The sequence below is a fragment of the Musa acuminata genome, chromosome BXJ3-2 (genome assembly GCF_036884655.1).
Source record: "Musa acuminata AAA Group cultivar baxijiao chromosome BXJ3-2, Cavendish_Baxijiao_AAA, whole genome shotgun sequence".
Taxonomy (NCBI): Eukaryota; Viridiplantae; Streptophyta; class Magnoliopsida; order Zingiberales; family Musaceae; genus Musa; species Musa acuminata.
The window spans coordinates 26,119,524-26,140,051 of NC_088350.1; the positions used below are offsets into that span (position 1 = coordinate 26,119,524).

Consider the following 20,528-nt stretch of genomic DNA (forward strand, 5'->3'; position numbering starts at 1 on the left):
CGCTTTCTTGGCTACTGTTCATAGTTATTACGATCATACGATGATTTTTCAGGGGTTGCACATCGTATCCAACCTTCTCGATTAGTTCGACGTCTCTGTCACTGCAATGTGCAACGATTTTTTTGGCTTGCGAATGATATTTAAGAAGGAAGACCAAATAAAATAATACTATAAACGATAGTAAATTGACCTTTTATAATTATGTTTTACTTCACTTATATTGATGAAGGAATTCCGGTATATTATTGGCTCTATATAATATTACAGGCATATTTTTTTATAATTTTTAAATTAGATTTGTATGGATAAAATAACATGATTGACACATCGGCATCACGTGAGCGATGTGTCAAACTCAAGTGATCAACACACATTGAGACTATATGGTTAACGCATTAAAATCAGGTGGATGATACTAAGGCATTGCATGGTCATCTAACCTCGGTGTTAGATGGTTGATTCTTTGAAGACATGTGGTTGACACCTCGATGGTAGCCCCGTTATACCCCAGTATTCTTTCACATCTTGTCGTTTAATCTTCATCATATGTTAAAGTATTGTCATCTTGGATTCGGTGCAGATTAGCAGTAGTTACGTCCGAAATCAACGCATCACGTTCCTGTGCGTATCATATCATGTAAATGTAATGATTCAAGGAAGGATTCTACAAATATGCCCCAAAAATAAATCTTGAACTCAGAATGAATTCGACCTGTCAAACTAACTTACTAACTTAAACATTAGAGGAGCTTTGTTGAGAGTGTATTGATGTAATTTTGCAATAATCAGATTGAATTAGAGAAGTTTAACTTGAGATCAGCTCGAGGAAAGAACAACTTTTCACATCGGACAACTAAAATCTAATTTAACAAGATCCAATTGGGATCCACTTATATGGTTATCACATGTTATGTTATTGAACAAAATTATGTTAGAAGCATGCTCGATAAAATGTTAGTCGATTTCTCATCACCAAGATATGAATTTTGCAATCTGCATGTCATCTCCCCATATCAATACTTATTTGACCAAAATTGGTCAAAAGATCGATGCAGTAAAATACAAAACCGTTGAAATTGATCGCGTGATTTGCCAATGCCAACTAAAATTTCAATGCGATCTTCGTTTCGAACATACAATTATTATAACTCAAATCTACTAAGTAAGTTGTGCCATAAAATCATACATTGATCTTTACTTTGAAGTCAACTTGGCGGAGTCAACCGCCACCCACCAATAACATCATGGATGTCTCTCTTGATGTGATATCGTTACACATCCTATTGCTTTAGTTCGATGTCGTGTGCCGTTTCTATACTTGATGATGAATGTGATACTTATCTGTATGCTCTTATTCTGGTGTCCACAAAGCCACAAACACATGATGGGCATTCGAATTCTGTTTGCTGCTAAGTTCTAAGTTCTTTATTCTGAAGACTCATTGGATAGGGATAAGGCTTAAGATGAGGTAAGGAATAAGACTCCTTATTCGTCAAGCAATTTAAATGTTATCGGAATAAAGCTAGAACAGTTGCTCTGATCAATTATTCCATGACAGAGGTGGAATCCGAGTTGGTCTGTGTTAGGACCCCAATGTGGCGGAGATGGTACTACTGGATATGCCTTGTGGGCTGGACCTTGAATGGATTGGTGGATCGACAATTCGGTGATGCGCAGGAGGAGAGACTTGTTTCTGGCGATGACTTGGAGAGGAGCTGCTTTGGCTTCGGGTGGCGGTGGTCGCGTTTCCTGTGCTGTTCGCTTTCCTTCTCTGCGTTTTCGATAAAGACGCTCAACTTCCAAAAGAGACGAAGACGGCACTTCCTGCGAGCCTTTGCAGTCAAGCCAGAATAGTTGCCGGTGTGATGTTGAGAATCCTCAAAGCATCGCTGATTGCTCATCTGTGCACATCACAGAGCTATTAAGAATCATTTGGGCGACTAGATTGGACTCTTCAATGATCACCCTTCGTCACTTTTGTCATATAGCCATCATTGAGAATATTCTGCATGTTTAGCAATCAAGTTTCTTGTGGGAGAATGATAGCCCTCTATGGAATAAAGTGAATTCTTTCGGGATCTGCAATAGCATGGGAAATTTTAGGGGAGCTTCTCCGGGCTATGCAATTGTGGGGTTTAATGCATCAGTTATACACCTTAAAATATGTTCTTTGGTAAGAATATTGATCTTTGCTTTCTTCTTCTCTCATCTTCCTTTTACATCTCTTCCTCTGTTCGATGGTATTTGTGTCAGGAGAGAGATTGATTGATGGTCTGTAGTTATGATGAAAACAATGCGGAAAGATTGGTAAGCATCAGACTGCTTGAAAAAAGATGTGGTGTTCTTGGTGGTCATCCAACAGGGAGATTCTCTCGTTGTGGACGTTGGTCCGTTGGATCTGTCGGATCTATCGTCAGATTTGAAATCTCGAGCAGTCCAATTAGGACGTTGGTATCTTCAAACGGAACTAAATGTGTATATCAAATTAGAATCGTTCCGTGGTTGCTTGTTTCGGGGACCGAACTATTGATCCGTGTCATGTCACCAAAGTATCAATATCGGCTGATGCTAGATTTATAGTAAGGCTTCCCATTCATGATATTGTGTAGACTACTATTGTCTTCAATCCCTGCCGAGCAAAAGAGAAGATACTGTTGACTGTACTGTATGAGAGTGAAAGGTGGTGGAGCAGCAGCGAGATTGTACATTATAACCCTGTACTCCTCTCCGCTCCGTTTGCTTTAGTTCAGCCGCTGTTGGTTGTGCTGTTCTCTGGCGCTGCGACGACCACGAACACGCGCACACAGACAGAGAGAGAGAAGGAGAGAGCTAAAAAGATATGCCAAGGAAAAAAGAGGAGGAAGAAAAAGAGAGAAGAAAGAGAAAAGAGGGGGTGGGGTGGGGTGGAGTGGAGTACCGGAACGAAGAGAAGCTACCACATCTTGCTGCTCTTTAACGCGTTCAATTCCTCTGACTAAAAGACTCACTCCTCCCTCCTTTTGATGCCCCGTTCAAGCTTTATCTTCTTTTTCTTCTTCTTGTTTTCTTTCTCCCCCTCTTTTCCTGGGACTCCGAGCTCTGCTTCGGGATTCGGAGACATAGGCATGAGGAGGCGGAGAAAGAAAGGGTATGGCGGTCGTGATGACGACGGGTGCGGGCGGGGATGAGCAGCAGCAGCAGCACCAGAATCCCTTCTTTCTCGACTTCTTGGGCATGGGCATGAGCTGTGGTGGGCAAACGCCCGCGCCTGATTCCCGCTCCATGGCCGGGCACGCCGAACCCGACGCGGCCTCGCCCTCCGCTTCCTGGCAAACGCTTGGCGTCTCTTCCGCTGGGCAGCATGGCATTGTTTCCGCAACCTCTCTTCTCGGTTCAGGTCCTCTCTCATTTGTGTTGGCAAACTTCTATTTTCCCTTTCCTATGTCTTACTAAATCTTCCCAATAAGAAACTATTTTAGCTTTAATTCTCAGTGCTTACTAAATCTCAGTTGCATCAAAGATTTCTAGCGACAATCTTTGCACAGGCAATCAATTAAAACTCTTGCTTTGGTGGTATTGTATTAATTGATTGTGGTAGTCTTTTCAGGTAGACAGACTAGTTTTTGATCGATTGTTTGCTGACTTCAGTTGTTTGATGGATTGTTTGCTGAATCTGTGTCCTTCTGCATATAAGTATAGTGAATGTGATGCCCTTTATGTCTTCTGCTTAATTTCATACAAATTTGTTGACTACTTCCTCAGGCAGAACTACTCCACCAACTTGCAACAAACAGGACTTGTTACCACCTCCACTAACTACATGTAGCCTTTTGATCTTTATATATCCGTCTGTTCTCCACAACAACAATGTCTCTTCCTGCAAGCACTAATTATGTCTCTGATAGCTTTGTTTGGAATTTAAAGTTTGAATCTAAGGTACGACTAGAAGAGTGTGGTATTATGGTATTTCTGTAGTAACTTTCAATTATGACCTGTTTTTGTTTAAATATCTTTCTTGAAGATTATTTGTGCTTTATACAATGTTGTTGTTATTACATTTGAAACTGCTTAAGGCTCTTCAATGTTTTGGCAACTCAATATCAATGGTGGTCAAACTTTAGCATTCCATGGGAGCATGTTAGCGAAGACATAAGAACACTTTGCTTTGTGTGAGACAATAGGAATTTTACGATTAATGATATCATCCTCAGCAAAAATTGATGGGGTGAAAGATCGATGTTTGGTATTTGTTGCTGCATGTTGCCTCATGAGCATGACCATTCTAGCCGTACGATCTGCTCCAGAAGCTCGCATAAAGCAAGCTTTGTGGCTAGTAGTTACAGATGTACTGGTTTTATCTCTCTTTTGGAATAATATGGCACAGGGAGTAGCCTAAGTGCAGTTGGTCTGTCGCATACAGACATTTTAACATGAATGGATGATTAGGATTTAGGATTATTTATTTTTCTGCACCTACTTATTGAGATGAAAGATATGCCAATTTTGCTGCTTATATATGCTGATCAATACTTGTATTTTCACACGCTGCAATTTACACCTCTCTGACCGGAACTAGTTTATTTCCTAATCTTTGGTAGAGAGACGGGGGATGAGAAGTTCTGAGGTTTTTCACTTTCATGGTAGGAAGAATGCCATTTCAGACCCCGAAGGAGGTAATACATTGCCAGGAAGAAAGAGGAGCCATCCTGAATCAGTATATTCAGGTTTGATAGATCGAGCATTTCCCCTGAGCTCAGGCTCCCCTGAAAGCCCATGCTTGATTAAGGTACTAATCCTTTTTCTTTTGCTTCTGCGCTTATTGTGGTAGCAGTTAATCTGCATGCTTTCCTGTACTTTGATAAATGGTTGTCTGACCTTTTATGGTTACTAACCTTGAAAAATTAGATGTTTGGAAAAGAAATAGTTAGTGAGCGCCCGGATAAAGCTCGTGATGATGAAATTATGTTGTCTATGCATCGACCACCAAGGCCAACTTCTCTTGTGTTGCATCCTCCCCTTAGTAGCAGACCTGATTCTCTTAGTTCCAAGTTAGAACAATCATTGTCCAGAAGTCCTGGACGGTTACTACATGCTTCATGCTTTTCGAAAGCTACAATTTCTTCTTCATATGTGAACAAAGATGCGAGTGCGGTTGCGACAGTTATTTCACAATCTTCCATAGATGAAGGTTCTCGAACAAACATCAAAGCTTCTGGAGTTGTAAGTATCAGCAACCCCGTTAGCATGGTTTGTGAGAAAATATCAACCGAATTCTTGCCTAGACCTAAGGCTTCTCATGCTACAGAATCAGAAACTTCTAATGCTGTAAGGTGTGTCTCTTTTACAATGTGGCTTATATGTTTCGACAAGCTCTCCCTTAACTTTGATTCATCCGTTAGTGTTGAATATGATGGTATCAATGCCATAAAACCTCTATTTGTCTTTGACAGGCGATCTAAGGCAGCGTCTCCTGGACGTCAGATGACCATATTCTACTCTGGCCAAGCACATGTTTTTGACAGTGTCCATCCAAATAAGGTCAGCTTAATGTTCAAGATATTGATCTTTGCTGTTGTTTATCATAACAATCTAGGTGTAATTGAGTGTCTATGAAAATTTGATGTTCTATTACCAGAATATGTACCATGGTATATGGCATAGCCTTCACCAACATTGCTATAAGATTTAGTACTCTATACAGAAATGAACACTAAACTAGCATATCACTAGCCGTTCATGCTTTGATGCAGATTATTTTTTCCTATCCAAAAGAAACTTGACTTCCTATCAGATCTATTTTATTTATCTTGCTCCCTGTAAGAAGTGTTCCAAATTGTTTGAAATCAATTTATACCAACATTTCTTCAACTAATCAAATCCACCCGATAATAGCCTCAATTCATGATTCTATATTTTCAACTTCAGGCAGATGTAATACTGGCTTTAGCTGGATCAAACGGCGTATCATGGTCGACCACTTACCACTCCAGATCTAGTGATCAGTCGATCGTGAATGAAGCTAAAACACGAGAGGAAGCGCGGACGAGCAATTTGCCAATATCTGTACAAGGGGATATGACTCACCAAATTGCAGAGATACCACCTCCGAGTGATCATTCTGCCATTAGATCTGGTACACCTTTTCTCTTGTTCAGTGAATAGAATCATATAAATATGACCTCTATGTGTCAATAAACATTAGGAAATTCCAATGATGGATTTGTGGCATTATGGACTTCAGGTGGAAAGGATGTGGGTGACGAAGGGTGCGCTTGATTGAGGACCCATTTGGATCCATTTCACTTGGTGGCGCTTTGGAATTCTTGGTTTTGTTGTCATTTGCTTTGGTTTGGTGGTTTATGTGACTACAGGAACTTATCGATCAACCTTCAAGACTTTCTATATGTATCGTTTTGCATCGTTGCTAGTTTTCTCATGCTGATGAACTTTTGGATGCATTACTTTCTCTTCAACCATGACATTTTATGCCTTCAATGCAGCCACGATATATAACTCATTACCTATAGAAGATAAGGAACATGCAAGAGTAAGGTACAAGGGGTGTTATATCGAACATTTAGAGCTCAATACAACTTCTTTGATCAGATGCCGAATCAGGAAAACAAGCGATGATAAGGGAATCGGCTTATGCTCCTAATTGATAGCATAAGTACATAAAATGGTTGTCATTACACCCACAAGCATTGCCTTCAATACATCAACAATCTTCTAACATAGTTACTAGAGGACACAATAATATAAAAAGGGAAAAAGAAGAAGATATAGCAACAGAACTTGAGCAGTCTGAATACACTTCAAGCTGCTATTCTTCTTCTTCTAGCAACCATCTTGAATACTTCAACTAAGAGCAGCGACAACTGGTGGAGCGATTGCCGGTCTTACCAGGACAGATGTGTTCCCAGTTACTGGCCGGAAGGCCGCGATGGACTCCAGCCGCTCCCATGTCATCCTTCGCTTCTCCGCCATTATCGTTTGCCTCGCTTCCTCCTCTTCAAACTTCGTTTTGCAGGCCAAGAACAGCTCCTCATCCATCTCAGAGAGCATCTTTTTTACATTCTGTGTTAGATTCAGAACAGCTTGATTCCAGTGACTCCGGGTGTTCCTCTCTAGAGCTGGCAAAACCACGGGCATGATTGCTTGCCGGTGTTGGGACACTAGGCTAATCACATGATCATTGTTCCACAAGAAGAGGGCCCGCTCCGCCACCTGAAACCCATTTACAAATTAGTAAGACAGTGAGTTAGGGTTATCATACCAAAGATGCTCTCATATAGCTCATTGCAAAACAAATTTTGCCAACTAAAAGATCTAGCAACATCAGCTTAATGATTACCCATGACTCGAATGCAGTGCCATATTGTTTGCTAATCAGTAGTCATCATAATGGAGACAACATATGAACACACTTGATATTACATCACTATCTGCCTACAAAAATGGGTAATTAGTACGAAGAACACCAACATAACCCAATCGTGTTGATGTTGACCATATGTTCGCAATTATTATACACAATTTACCGTCAGGGCCTGCATTTGCTTCTGGACAAAGTTAGGTGGTCATCCATGGACCACAAACCCTTTCCATCAAAGATACTGATTTGTTACAAGAGCCATGATAGAAAGTCGACTTCTTCCCCGGCAAATCCTTACACCAGTTGATGAAATTTCTACCAATATCTTCACTACTCTCTAAAGTTAAACCTATCATCTAAAATAATAGACTGAATAAAATTCATTTTCCTATGATCAAATCAGTATCTTTGATGGAAAGTGTTTGTGGTCCATGGATGAGCACATAACTTCGTTTGGAAGGAAACGCAAGGTCCATGGATGGCAACCGCTTAACATCTGCCAAAAAGAAAAGAAACCCACAAACATGAAATACTAGGAGAAAACAGTAATTGAACCAAAAGAACATGGTCCAACTCCAGCTGATACATATATAAAAATTAAAAAATACCAACTAAACCTTTACATATATATAAACCCATAGAGTTTCTTTTCCTTAGTACATAAGCATGTGTGTGCATATTACATTTGCTATGTGCAGTGGACTTTGTGAAACATTAAGTGCGAACTATAGGTTCCTGTTTATCAGTTTCAGATAAATAGATAACAAAAATAATCATAAATACAACATAACTGAATATATTAACTAATCTATCTTTTTCATATTGTTTGCAAAATATAAAATATTTGAGAAAATACCTGCTACTGGTGGTAGAAGTTAGACATAAAGAGGTTAACCTTCCAAATATTTAGTGAGAGTTACTTTATACTGCAGTGTGCTGTAATTGTCTCTCTTCCAGTGCTAAAACTATTCTTCAATGTTTGTCAAGCTTCTAAGTCAGCATCGCTAAGACTGGTGAAAGGACAGACAAAGAGGCACAGAATCTTCAAGATGAAAAATGAGATGATGACATCTCTTAGAAAACATCCTAGTGGTGAAGTTAGATGAACTAGTGAAACATCTAAATGACACTGAGGAAAAGCAAAAGAATAGGGCCAAATTCAGAACTCAATTTGGAAGAACAATCGAAGGAAAGAATGCCCCACCATGAGATTCAACAAAAGTTTATAATCAGTTTATACAACTTGATGCTAACCATAACCAGTCATTCCTGACCAAGAAAAGCTTCAGGAAGAGAGGAAATCCTTAAAAAAATTCTTCTGGGTAGAAGGATATTCCTCTCAGTTTGTAGTCTAAGCTCATGCTACTAAAAAGCTGATCTACATATCTCATATGGAGTAACATAGAAATAATGGGAAAATTGGAGCATAAGTTAGAGAAACAGTTCTCATCACCTGGAAGTGGGAGCTGTTGATGCAGAAACTAATCCTCCGGAACAATGGAATCATACACTTCTGGAGTTCCACCATGTTAGTAGCCTCCAAGACCTCCTCTAACTCACTCAAAAACATTACTTCCTTCTGGCTACTTGTTACTGGCCAATATCTCAGCAACCCTTTTATCACTGAACTCGCCAGCTTGGGCTCTTTTTCTATGAACTGTGTCACACAGTAAGTCAGCTGTTGGAGATAAACGCCTAATGTCTTTGGTTTGTGCAGAGGTATTAGTGCCTTCCACAAAAATATTTTGTGCTCCTCCTTCAAAGGCAGGGCAAAACCACTGATCACACTGCCAAAAACTTCTAACAACTCAGCAATCCCATTGTGCCGGTCTGTCTCAAACACGAACTGATAAAATATATTGCTCACTGCTTTCCGGATGAAAGGACGATGCACCATGAATTTTCCGTAGATCCTATGCAAGATTGTCTTCAAGCAATCCCTTTCTCTGGGATCCTCAGAATCAAAGAGGTGAAGCAGTCTCACGATGAAGGAATGATCTACGTACTTCTTCCCAATCTTAGCATCAAGCGAGGAGGATTCGATGAACTTAAGAAATAAATCATAGACAAGTTGCAGATGAGACCAAGCTGGTTCGAACATCGGCTCTTCCTCTTCAGTCTCCCCACCACCAGCGCTTGATCGATTGTTTGGTGGAAAGGCCCTGAACAAGTTCATAGCAAACATCTTACAGCTAGCAGAAATCATGGGCTCAGTGAACCGAGAACTTCCAGCATCAACATAATCAATGAGATCTAGTAGTGCCTGCCGTTTCATATCCTTCTCGGTGGAGTTCTTGTTTGGATCGGAGAAATCGAAGACAACGCAGCAGAGGTTCAACTTACTGATGAAAAGGTTCTGCTTTTCCGTGTTGGGGACATCTTTGAATAAGAGGAGAGGCTCAATGCTGGTGACAACACTCGACGGGAAGATAGCAGAAGCAGTCCGCTTCACGGCGGTTGAACGGGAGGGGACTACATTGCCGCTGCTAGTTCGCTGGATTGGATTCCCGTTCATGGAAGTCGTGCCATTGTTGATGGGATGGCTGCGGGTCGTACCCGAGGAAGCATCAGATTTGGAAGACTTGCGGGGTAATTTACTGAGGAATTGCTTCCACATGGTGCCAAATTTGGGAACTCTCAGATCAAGCTCATGCTGCCAGAGACAGGCGACAAAAACTGCATGTGCCGAACCTAAACCCAATCCAGCTCCAATTTCAGATACGAATCCAAGCGTAAAGATCACGGCAACTTTAATGAACCAGAGACATCCTAATAACCAGTTCCTGAGAGAGAGGAAAAGAACCAAAAGCAATTAGACTGTGATTCTGGATTGATGTGGAATACAACCACCCACTTCCCCTGTACCCCATGATCTGGAGATTAAAGGGGAGAAAGGGCTAATCTTGGATCGAGCCAACAGAAGGCTACGAGTACGATTCAAGATCCGCGATTGAAGAGTAGAAACCATAAATATCACGAATGACCAGCAGAAACATAAACCCCACCTGCCGTGAAAGCGGGAATCGAGATCTTCGGCGAAGAAAGCAATCAGGGGAAGGAGTCCGAGCACAAAGTCCTTGACGCCGCCGGAGTAAGACCGCGGTCAGATTTCCCAGGTCGAAGCTCACGGATCTGGCGAGACAAGCTCGATCCGAAGCTCCGTTCCGAGAGGCGGAAACGAATTCGAGCAGCACCTCGAGAGATCGGAGCCGCCTAGGATCTCTCGCACGCTCATTTCGGGATCGGATGTGGAGACCCAAGAGGAAGCGGAAGCGGAAGCTGAAGCAGAAGAGGAAGTGGGGAGACAACAGCGGCAGCGGTACGATGAAGCCTATAAAAATAGCAGCGAAAGGAGCGGTTCCGAGTGGACCGCAGGGGGCATCCCGAAGCATCTGAGCCGTCCAAACGAACGCGCACGAGATCCGCGGTTGACGATACGCCAAGCCGTAGCCTTCACGAGACGGGAACCGTAACGTGAAATAAATGACGACAATAAATACCCGGGAGTGACAGCGATGCGATGTGGCGGACGAGAGCCTTCCACTAGCGCATATGGTCACTGCGAGATCGATCGACGAGGAAAGATTTGGGTGGCAATGCATCAGATTTTACTTGGTCGGCCTCTGTTGGATCTTTGTCGGATCATGGTTGGAGGAAGAAGAGTAACAACAAATAAATTAGGGTAGTGTGCTGATCCAATTTCCCCGTTCCTCTCTGTCAATCACATTTTCTCTTTTGAGGAAAAAATGGGAGCCATGACTCGGCATCATGCTGGATTGCTGTAAAGTAGTGAAGGATGAGCAGCGATGAGCGCTCAGCGCTGACCGAAGCAGAGTAGTGATATCACACGGACGATGCGTGACTTCGCAGCGCTGCGAGTTAAGTTTAGTCAAACGGAAGGAATACTGCGTTGTACGTTGTTCAATGGAGCAGCTACGACGCCTGCTGCATGAGGTCCAAATGGAGCACAGATAATACAAGGAATTTATTCAAACACTTGGTGGTCAAATAGTACCCCCAAACCCTAGTCTCATCCACTGGTAATAATGATAAGGCCATGGGGATGAGTCTTCTCACGGCTCGTTTCAGACTGGATGAGTTGGACGGCGGAGCACAAGCCCAAATGCATGGGTTCCTGAAACCATTAGGAATTCAGCTGAATACTTGCCCAGCAAAATGAGGAAAACAGAGGACCACATTCAGAAGTTTGTCTGAGTAATATAGCCAGAATTTGATGCATTAAATACCGATCACGCTCTGTTCGTGAGGGAACCTGTGACTCTGCCAAAAGAGAGAAAGAAGGGTCTGCTTCAGCAAGTGTGTTGTGGCCTACCGGTACCACAAACGGGTCCTTGTTCTGAAGGAACCTACCTTACTGCAGGTTTGGTATCAGAAATCAGGAGGAAGAGGTTCAAATGGTGGACAGAGAAGACAGTCCGTGAAGCACAAAGATCATATCAATAAGCTCACTGGCTCACATCAATCCCACGGGCACGGAGTGTGAGACGGAGAAAAGAAACCAAGATTCAGTGGCTGATGCGAAGAGAACTTGTGAACCTAAATGGCTCACTTCGCACTGACCACCATGCAAAACTAGCCAATGGCTCATGAAAACACTATACTGAGGATGAACTACACCAAGTGCAGCAAGTATCTCCAAAAATGCTTACATGGAGCCACACAAAGCAGAGTCAGAAATTATATGGCTGGACTACGGCAAGTCTGCATATTGTCACACTAAACTTTCAGGCTGCAATGTTTCTTCCGACCGAAACATGAAATATGGATCGCCCAATCTCCTGTACCAGAGCACCTGAGTAAGGAATGTCATAACCCTTTGTCGATCACTGGTCTTACTACTGGGATTCAACTCAAGGCAAAGACCATAAAATAAATCTGAAACATTCAAAAAAGTGAAAAATGAATTCATGATAAGTATTGCAATATAATAACTATAAGACTGATATATATACACACACATATAACGGTAATGCTACAAGATCACTACATTTTGAACAGAAGGAAAAGCACAAAAAAAGGTTCTTAAGATATCGAATATAAATTAAAGAGGTCAACATGTCGACGAAGGAAACAAAATTTCCATGTATCATGTAGGTGCTAAGGCAATTCTGACAATTCTAGTGTTTCTGAAAATGTTTGAGCCTTGGATAATTCTTGTGTCTCGTTTGGCATTTCAACAACTGATTTTACTTTTCTGAGCCTTGCTCTAGATCTTCTATTTGAGACTGTAGTATCAACTGATGTGACAGTCTCCATATCTGAGACCACTTCATCAACTGTCGGCATGTTCCTCACATGAGTGAGAAGCTTACTCATGTGCCACTGCACATAGTTGAAACGGTCTTTTGTTATTGAAGATTCCTGTATTATGATTGATGAAAGGGAGCGTAAAGCTTGGGATCGATAATTGTAACCACTGCTTTTTGGAAACAATGAGCTTTCACGACGCCACCGCATCAATAGGTATCTATCTGGAAGCATGAAACAATTTTTCAAAGAGAGCACTCTGAGGGTATGCCTGCATAATATTCCACAGGATTCGAATCCCTTGCAACTGCAACATAACTCTTGCTCCGATGGAAAGCACTGCACTATATAGCCTCCATCCGCCTTCAACCGGTGGCGGACAAGGTAAGTCTCCCTCTGTGACTCATATACTGCAAATTGTGTCGATGATATAAGTTCTTTCTGAAACATATCAAACGCGTAAGGCGTCAATAGACTCAAACAATGTTCTTCAATAGGCATGCATGTTTTAATCTTGACATTGTGATAATTCTGCCTCATTGTTGCTTCCTCTCCAGCTTGATTTTGTAATTCAATTGCGACACCCACCTACAAAAGGGGGTCCATAAAATTGTTCACAAAATAGCAAAACTAATAAGAAGACATGAAAAGGATAATTATCACAAAGTTATATTCAATACCTGCTCCACAAAATCTTTTAGACGTGTTTGTGCATTCAGGAACCCTCTGAAGAATGGCTTGATAGACACTGAAGAACTAGTCGTCAATCCCCCAAGAAACCAACCATGTAAGAATGGTAATGCCCAATAGGATTGATATAGTGAAAGTATGGCTATATGTCTATCTGAAGCTAGCCCAAACTCATTAACCATATGACCCCATTGTTGCACAAAGTCACTCTCACTCTCCAGGCTATGAACTTGATGGAAAGCATTCATAAATGAATTGTATTGCGAACCAAGTAAGGTAGAAAACCAGCTTGATAATCTATGTGTAACATACCATATGCCAAAAGCATGTTTAGTGTTTGGCAATTCACTCATCATAGCCTCTCTAAGTCCCATGTCTAGATCAGTCATTATTGTTTGCGGGAACTTCCCATCCATAAGACTAACAAACGACTACAAGGCAGAGAATTATGAAGTGTCAGTAGACATAGAAAAAGTAAAGTCATAACAGATGCCTTGATCTACTATTCTCTTCAAGTAAAATATGTTATTTAAGTAGAAACAAAAGGAAAATGACAGAATAAGAAGCAGTAAACACACCTGCAAGGCCCATTTGAATGAAGCTGGCCTTTCATCCTGCAGTAGAACACAACCTAAAAATATTAGATTTCCGTAGTTGTCCACGCCAAACCATACTCCAAAAGGCCTGTCATATGCATACAAACGATATGTTGTGTCAAAAATAACTACATCCCCAAAAACCTTGTATGCATGAACACCGTCTGGATATGACCAAGCAATATGCTCAAGCTTCTCATTTGCATCCAACGTGTAGTCATAACGAAAATCTGAGCTCTTGTCCCTCATAGCCTTGCAGGCCTTAAGGAGTTCTGAACCTTCGGTTTCTCGATCAATGCCCTTGTTAGCCTGAAGAAAGTTCCTCAAGTCCCTCTCTGTGAAAGTTAAATGACCTGGCTTCGCTCCCCTTTCCATCTCAAGTGCCCTCATCATAAGATTCACAGTGCAACCAGCCTTTGACAGAAACAAAATACGTTCACGGACAGCCGGAGGTATATTCCTGTAGGCAGGGAGATGGCGGACTTCCTCACTATCCAGCAACTGATGGTTATGCTCATTACTGAAATGAACAACTATCCAACAGCTCGTACCCTTTAGAACATTCTTCTTGATAATCATCTGAGCCTCACATCTGCAGCGTGATGATTTCTTGTTTCTCTGCCGTTTGAGTTCTACAGTTTTCCTAGGCAGAGATACTCCAGCACGATGGCAGACAAGTTCCCGTTTATAAACACCCAGTGGATGTGCTGGATTCCCTTTTGAGCGCTCTCGCCGGATGGCAAACCCATTCTTCCTGGCAAAGTTGGTATAGTATTCCTGGGCCTCGGCATCGGTCCGAAAAGACTGTCCGACATAAGGAGCGTCAACTGCAGTGGCCTCAGCAGTAATATGTTGTGCTCCCTGCATAAGGTTTGGTTCCGAGAGAGCCGAAGGATCCATCGATATGTCTTCTTCATCCTCATCAAGTCTGATGCAACACTGCTCATCTCCACACGGGCAGCGTCGCCTATGGGTAAGGCAACCATTGTTCTTCGATGACATTTTCTTCATTCTTAGTTCTTTATGCTTGAAAAACACATCGACATGTCAACCACTCGCACAAGGAAACCAAACTAGAACAAGAGAAAACAAGAAGAGAATCAATATGTGCATTGAAACAAAAACAAACATAGTGAAAACAAACTGAAACAATGAAAGCACTACATTTTCAACTCAAAAGCTGCTTCTAGGAGAACATCAAACCCCAAAATTACATCTTGGCAAATGCCTAACATAAGAATAGCAATAAGTACAAAAGCTCTACCACTATGCTTGATCCTGTGGAGTGATATGCAAACACAGATGTGTATACACGTAAAAAAAAAGCCTCTTTTTGTGGCTAATTTAAAATGAGAACCAAGAAATCGAGACTATTAGATGGGGAGGCGACACTTGCTGCTGAAGAAGGAACTACCGATAAGTATCAGAAAATCCAAATAACACACCATTTCAAGCAAGCAACCCAGTTCCGCATAACTGGTACCAAAATTCCAGATTCTGAAGGTTAATCGATAGATCACGAGAGGACACACTGAAAACGCGCCCAATAACGACGTCAGGGGAATTAATTCTCGATCTTTTAGGCTAAAAAGAATCAATCACCTGATCGACGACTTCGGGCAGACAATGGCACCACTACGGAGAGCGAGAAGATGCGGGACGGTAAAGGGGTTCCAATAACGACGTCAGGGGAGCGAATTCTCGATCTTTTAGGCTAAAAAGAATCAATCACCTGATCGGCGACTTCAGGCAGACAATGACAGCACTACGGAGAGCGAGAAGAAGCGGGACAGTAAAGGGGTTCCAGTCTAGGGTTAGGGTTAGCAATCGAGGTAAGACTGGTGGTAGATTTGCGGCCGCAAAAGAGGCCCGGGGGGGCGGGGCGGGGTGGGGGAGGTGGGGCGCGCGAGGAGCACCGGCAGCCGACCGAGGATGACGACGACGATGATATTCCAACCCCCAATGGGATCGGGGAGTGTCGTCAAGTCACCCCTCGGCAGGGAACACAGAAGAGATTAGAGGGGAATGAATCGAAAGAGGAGTGGGAATATCCAGCATTGCAGTCTTGTGAGTTGGGACAGTGTGTGATCATCAAATGGGCCTTTCCTCTTTGGGCCCCATTGTTCGACGGCGAGATCGTTGAGAATCCAGCCCGTGGGTGCGGGTATCGGTAAGACGTCCGTCTTCGATTCTGTCGGATCGGATCTATCGAAATGAGTTAATCGAATCAAAATCTAAATCCATATCACTCGAGCCAACAGCAATAAACTGGGGCGTGGTTTACATCTAAATCTGGAGATACGGATTGTACGCTCGATTGTGTATGTGGTGGTCGCCGCCGGCGATGATCGATGTGCACAGCACAAACTTCCACTAGCATTGGACGACATGAGAATGATACATCTCCAGCTATTATATCCACCTTACAGATTCCTGTGCTACAGTGATTGAGATGGAGAGTGGTGGAGGAGACCTCACGGCTAACATGCCATTGGCCCCCAGCTTATCTCCTTGTTCATTAGTCTTTTCGTTTTGAGAGCTTCTAGGCATCAAGCAAGGTGAGGAGGCAGAAAACATACCCACCATGAGCTTCTCTGTGGCTAAGTTGGCTCTGGAACTGATAGTCCCGAGCGAGGCGACGCGGACTGGCAATCTTCCCCTCTCTTTCATGGATCGACTTCCCACCATGAGATTCATGGTGGATTCGATACATGTCTACAGCCACGGGGAGGAGCCGGCGGAGCTCATAAGGGGGGCTCTTTCAAAGGCCCTCGTCCCCTACTACCCCATGGCCGGCCGGTTCACGATGTCCGGTGGTGAGCTCGAGGTTGCTTGCACCGGAGAGGGCATATGGTTCGTCGAGGCCTCAGCAGATTTCTCCCTCAAGGACGTTAACAATCTGCAGCTACCTCTTGCGGTACCGAAGGAAGACATCTTCCCGGACTTCCCACCTGAAGACATCAAGGACGTGATCATGTTGATCCAGGTGCACGAATTTCTTCTGTCGCAGCATGGATTGAGCTCGGTTTTAGATCGATCACTAGCTCTAAGAGTGCTTATTGTCGTGGATTGACGTATATATGCAACTGTAATGGTGTCAGGTGACACTGTTCAAGTGCGGCGGATTCGTGGTGGGCATCAGATCCGATCACGCGATGGGCGGAGGCGCCGGATTCGTCGCGTTCATGCAAACCGTGGCAGACATGGCCAGTGGTCGCGTTGCGCCGTCTGTCATGCCGGCCTGGGGCAGGGAAAGCCATCCCCAACCCAGCGAAGCCCATCTTGATGGGTGGTCCGCCTCCGGTCTTCACTCCCATGGACTTGCAGAAACTCGCAGTGGACATACCTTTGGATCACATCAACCAGCTGAAGAGCGAGTGCGCGAAGGACACCGGCGAAAGATGCTCCACGTTTGACGTCGTGCTCGCCAAGGTGTGGCAGTGCCGTGCACAAGCGATCGGTCTCCACCCCGACGCCGACGTCCGCGTCGCCTTCGCCGCCAGCACGGTTCACCTCCTGAAAGACGTGCTGCCGGAGGGCTTCTACGGGAACTGCGGCTACCCCCTAACCGTCTCCGCGCCCTCCGGCAAGCTCACTTAGAGCAAACAATTCCTCTGACCCCTTCGGGCTTGCACCAATAACAATAAAATTCTGTAATAGATTTATAAGCATACAACTTCTCAGAGGACAAGAAACAACAGTATGATCAGCATAGTTAAGAGGCAATTCTTATACGGCAGAGAATGATTTGGTTCAGAAAACACTTCATAACTGGCACACTCCACAAGAACATGAGACCTCTGCTTCCCCAAGGAACAAAGAAAAAGAAGAAAGGGAATGCATGATTCCAATGGCCACAGAAAGCCCCACATGTCCTCATCATGCTTCTTAATCCATCCTGCGAGCGTAGGGCTAAGCTTTAGCTAACCATGATTGATTGATAAGAAAACGACTTGTAATGTTGAAGAAGGCAACTATATAAATATTTGCTGGATCACAGAACAGCAAATAGAAGAATCTCAGAAAACAAGAGGAGAATGGTAAGTGTACAGCCAGACATGTGAGGTTGACATCAAACAATGTTGGGCAACATTGCTTGTGCACTTACTTTTATACTGCACAGCTTCCCAGCACAAGCAACCAAATAGCATTACTAATTAAATCCATGAAGGCATTGAAAACCAAGGTTTCATATTCCATGATGTTTGATGACACTTATACATGCTTAGCTCATGCTTTTCCAGTTGTGCAACTTGCACAAAAAATTAAGAGGCTCCAAGCTATCATCATCACCTCTTTTCAATCGATAACATGTAATACATAGATGCTATGGTACACGATTCAATATTGGAATAATGCAATGATTTCCAACAACAGCTTCTAACCTCCTCACCAAGACTTCGCCTTACATAAGTGTCCCTTCATAATGCTTCAAAGAACGGATACATATTCAAGAAACAAGCATTGTTACCATGCATAAACATCAAAACTAAAAGCGAACTATTATCGTAGATGTAAGAAGAATAGCTTGAAAAGGTTGGCGGTGGTAAAGAACATTGATCTGAATAGATAATATAATCCTTACAATATCAACTTACAAAAGATTTCGCGCTAAGCCCATTCCTGCAGATATGGAATATCAGCACAAATAAAATGAATGACTTCATGGAGCATCCGATAAATTTTTTTACTGATCACCATCAACCAAAATTGGATCCCGTAAAGTCGACATCAAGTTTCCAAACAAGGTAAGAGAGACATCCTAGAAACCTTGAAGGCCATATTCACCAAAAGAACACATCTAAGTTGCAAAGCTAGAGAGGAATACAACCCCAAATTAACATCATATTCTTTTTGATCAGAGAACCCACCATGACTTGGTTTCAATTTTTACAATTTCCACACTACTTCCATGCAAAACATTATTATGCCTCATTACTCTGATATATGTATTAACGTTTTGTTTCCATTGGATACCTAGTACATTTGTAGATTCAAATGAAGCCAATGAAAAACCTAGTAATTCCCTCCTGTGCTAGACTCTTACCATTTCTGGGAAAAATCCAATGTTGCTACAAATTTGAATAAACTTATCTTCATAGAGCAGTTAGAAGACAAATCTATCTGAAAGTGAAATTTTCAACAGGATTGAGGATACATATACAATATGTGCTTCCCATGTTTAGGATAAGCTTCATCAAGATTGACAGAGACTACGTACCACAAATATCTTTTATGGACAGAACAATTTCCTAATAGAAGTTAAAAGTTCTAGAAAGGAAAGTTTAGCTCTCCATTAGACCTCTTGGAAGGCATTGCTTAAACACTAGCTTGCTTCACAAGGTTTGCCTAGTCAAACATCCATAACATATTTAACAGATAGGTCACATTTTTCTGCAGCAAGCCCTTCAGACTCCATGTTCACATCATTTGCTTCAAAAAGGACATACCAGCCTCCCGTCAATGCAGGATCCAAAGAGAATCTTCATACGCAAAGAGAGGCCTTTTACATCACTCACAACTCTAAACCTGGTTTCTCTGTCACAAAGGAGAGACCTTAATTTTGTGCTTTCCATTTTCACATCATTTGCCAAGGGTTAAATTTTCTAGCATCACAAACTCCGATCAAGAAGTGAAATTTCTCGTCTTGTTCCCCAATTAATACAAATTCCAGAAAAGAAATAATTCGATGACTATGATATATCTTAATAATGAATCACACTGTAAGAGAAGAAGCAAGAGACCAGAAATAAGTCAAGGTAATTTCATCTAGAGATCCAATCGCATCCAAAAATTTGGGAACGATAAAGCAGTAAATGAACCAAAACCCCGATGAAGATTAAACTTTTAAAGACGGTTAACGTCTCATCTACCTCAAGAGGCGGCCTTTCTAGGGCTGTGGCCCTCGCAGTCAGGGCTCTCGTCGAAGTTACGGGAGGGGTACTTGGCGGAGACGACGCCAACCTCGAACACCAGATCGTCGCCGGTGGAGCGTATCCCAGTAATGGACCACCAACGGAAGAAGGCCTTGACCCTGATGCCATCGAGGTCGGATATTCGGCGGTCCGCCAGCTTGCCGGTGATCCGGCGGGAATAGGTGGCGAGGTAGTTGTCCGGGGGGAGGGTGACGCGGCAACGGTCGTCGAGGTCGACGGCGAAGGCGCCGGAGGTGCGGTTGAGGGAGTAGGTGAGGACGTTGGTGGGGAGGAGGCCGACGGGGAACCCGCTGGTCCTGAGCTCGTCGTAAGCGGAACCAGATTTAAGGTCAGGATCTTGGGAGAAGGAGAGGAGGGCGAGGGAGAGGAAGGAGACGAGGACGACGAGAACAGCTTCCGCCATGCTGTCGTTGCCTTCCCGATTTGGTCCACAGCGAGGCCGATGGAAACGATACTGTTCGATGGATTGCCTCCGAGGCCGAGTTGGAGTTTGGGGTCAAATATTGCGGGCGTGAAGAATGAGTCGAGGAGATTACTATTTGCATTACCATTAAATCCTTCGTATAGGTGGCAAATCACTTAATTAGAGGAGTCAAACTGAAATAGTATGAATTAGATGGCAAACAAATCATATATGCTTAATTAATGTACGCACTTAATTATAAAGAATACTTAATTAGGTTA

General features: G+C 42.9%; 5 protein-coding genes across 11 annotated transcripts; 2 read left to right on the top strand and 3 right to left on the bottom strand.

Moving 5' to 3' along the window:
* Window positions 1-149: 149 nt before the first annotated feature.
* LOC108952199 (protein TIFY 8-like) lies at window positions 150-6,415 on the top strand. 3 transcript variants are annotated; one of them, XM_065138718.1, is made up of 8 exons: window positions 150-1,468; window positions 1,559-2,173; window positions 2,254-3,376; window positions 4,578-4,765; window positions 4,885-5,309; window positions 5,430-5,517; window positions 5,905-6,112; window positions 6,221-6,415. In XM_065138718.1, exons 3-8 carry the CDS (start codon window positions 3,130-3,132, stop codon window positions 6,253-6,255), a joined length of 1,191 nt encoding a protein of 396 aa, XP_064994790.1. In that variant the 5' UTR covers window positions 150-1,468; window positions 1,559-2,173; window positions 2,254-3,129; the 3' UTR covers window positions 6,256-6,415. The 3 variants fall into 3 exon arrangements, with proteins under 3 accessions (XP_064994790.1, XP_064994789.1, XP_064994791.1); XM_065138717.1 differs by having other exon boundaries at window positions 150-2,173; XM_065138719.1 differs by lacking the exons at window positions 150-1,468; window positions 1,559-2,173 and adding an exon at window positions 3,742-3,915 and having other exon boundaries at window positions 3,239-3,376.
* A 197-nt stretch (window positions 6,416-6,612) lies between these two features.
* Window positions 6,613-10,663, bottom strand: LOC103976036 (serine/threonine protein phosphatase 2A 57 kDa regulatory subunit B' kappa isoform). The gene is made up of 3 exons (XM_009391214.3): window positions 10,360-10,663; window positions 8,808-10,137; window positions 6,613-7,206 (listed from the first exon to the last, which is right to left on the bottom strand). The coding sequence occupies exons 2-3, from the start codon at window positions 9,969-9,971 to the stop codon at window positions 6,838-6,840; spliced, it is 1,533 nt and encodes a 510-aa protein (XP_009389489.2). The 5' UTR covers window positions 9,972-10,137; window positions 10,360-10,663; the 3' UTR covers window positions 6,613-6,837.
* A 1,605-nt stretch (window positions 10,664-12,268) lies between these two features.
* On the bottom strand, window positions 12,269-17,376 carry LOC135631242 (protein FAR1-RELATED SEQUENCE 11-like). Of its 4 annotated transcripts, none has more exons than XM_065138747.1 (4): window positions 17,255-17,376; window positions 13,891-14,981; window positions 13,303-13,743; window positions 12,269-13,210 (listed from the first exon to the last, which is right to left on the bottom strand). In XM_065138747.1, exons 2-4 carry the CDS (start codon window positions 14,917-14,919, stop codon window positions 12,473-12,475), a joined length of 2,208 nt encoding a protein of 735 aa, XP_064994819.1. In that variant the 5' UTR covers window positions 14,920-14,981; window positions 17,255-17,376; the 3' UTR covers window positions 12,269-12,472. The 4 variants fall into 4 exon arrangements, with proteins under 4 accessions (XP_064994819.1, XP_064994820.1, XP_064994817.1 ...); XM_065138748.1 differs by lacking the exon at window positions 17,255-17,376 and adding an exon at window positions 15,511-15,938 and having other exon boundaries at window positions 13,891-14,934; XM_065138745.1 differs by lacking the exon at window positions 17,255-17,376 and adding an exon at window positions 15,511-15,937.
* On the top strand, window positions 16,291-17,634 carry LOC135631244 (myricetin 3-O-glucosyl 1,2-rhamnoside 6'-O-caffeoyltransferase AT2-like). The gene is made up of 2 exons (XM_065138751.1): window positions 16,291-16,894; window positions 17,010-17,634. The coding sequence occupies exons 1-2, from the start codon at window positions 16,493-16,495 to the stop codon at window positions 17,322-17,324; spliced, it is 717 nt and encodes a 238-aa protein (XP_064994823.1). The 5' UTR covers window positions 16,291-16,492; the 3' UTR covers window positions 17,325-17,634.
* Window positions 17,612-20,367, bottom strand: LOC135582411 (uncharacterized). 2 transcript variants are annotated; one of them, XM_065138752.1, is made up of 2 exons: window positions 19,782-20,367; window positions 17,612-17,806 (listed from the first exon to the last, which is right to left on the bottom strand). In XM_065138752.1, exon 1 carries the CDS (start codon window positions 20,245-20,247, stop codon window positions 19,783-19,785), a length of 465 nt encoding a protein of 154 aa, XP_064994824.1. In that variant the 5' UTR covers window positions 20,248-20,367; the 3' UTR covers window positions 17,612-17,806; window position 19,782. The 2 variants fall into 2 exon arrangements, with proteins under 2 accessions (XP_064994824.1, XP_064994825.1); XM_065138753.1 differs by lacking the exon at window positions 17,612-17,806 and adding an exon at window positions 17,975-18,337.
* Between the last annotated feature and the right edge of the window lie 161 nt (window positions 20,368-20,528).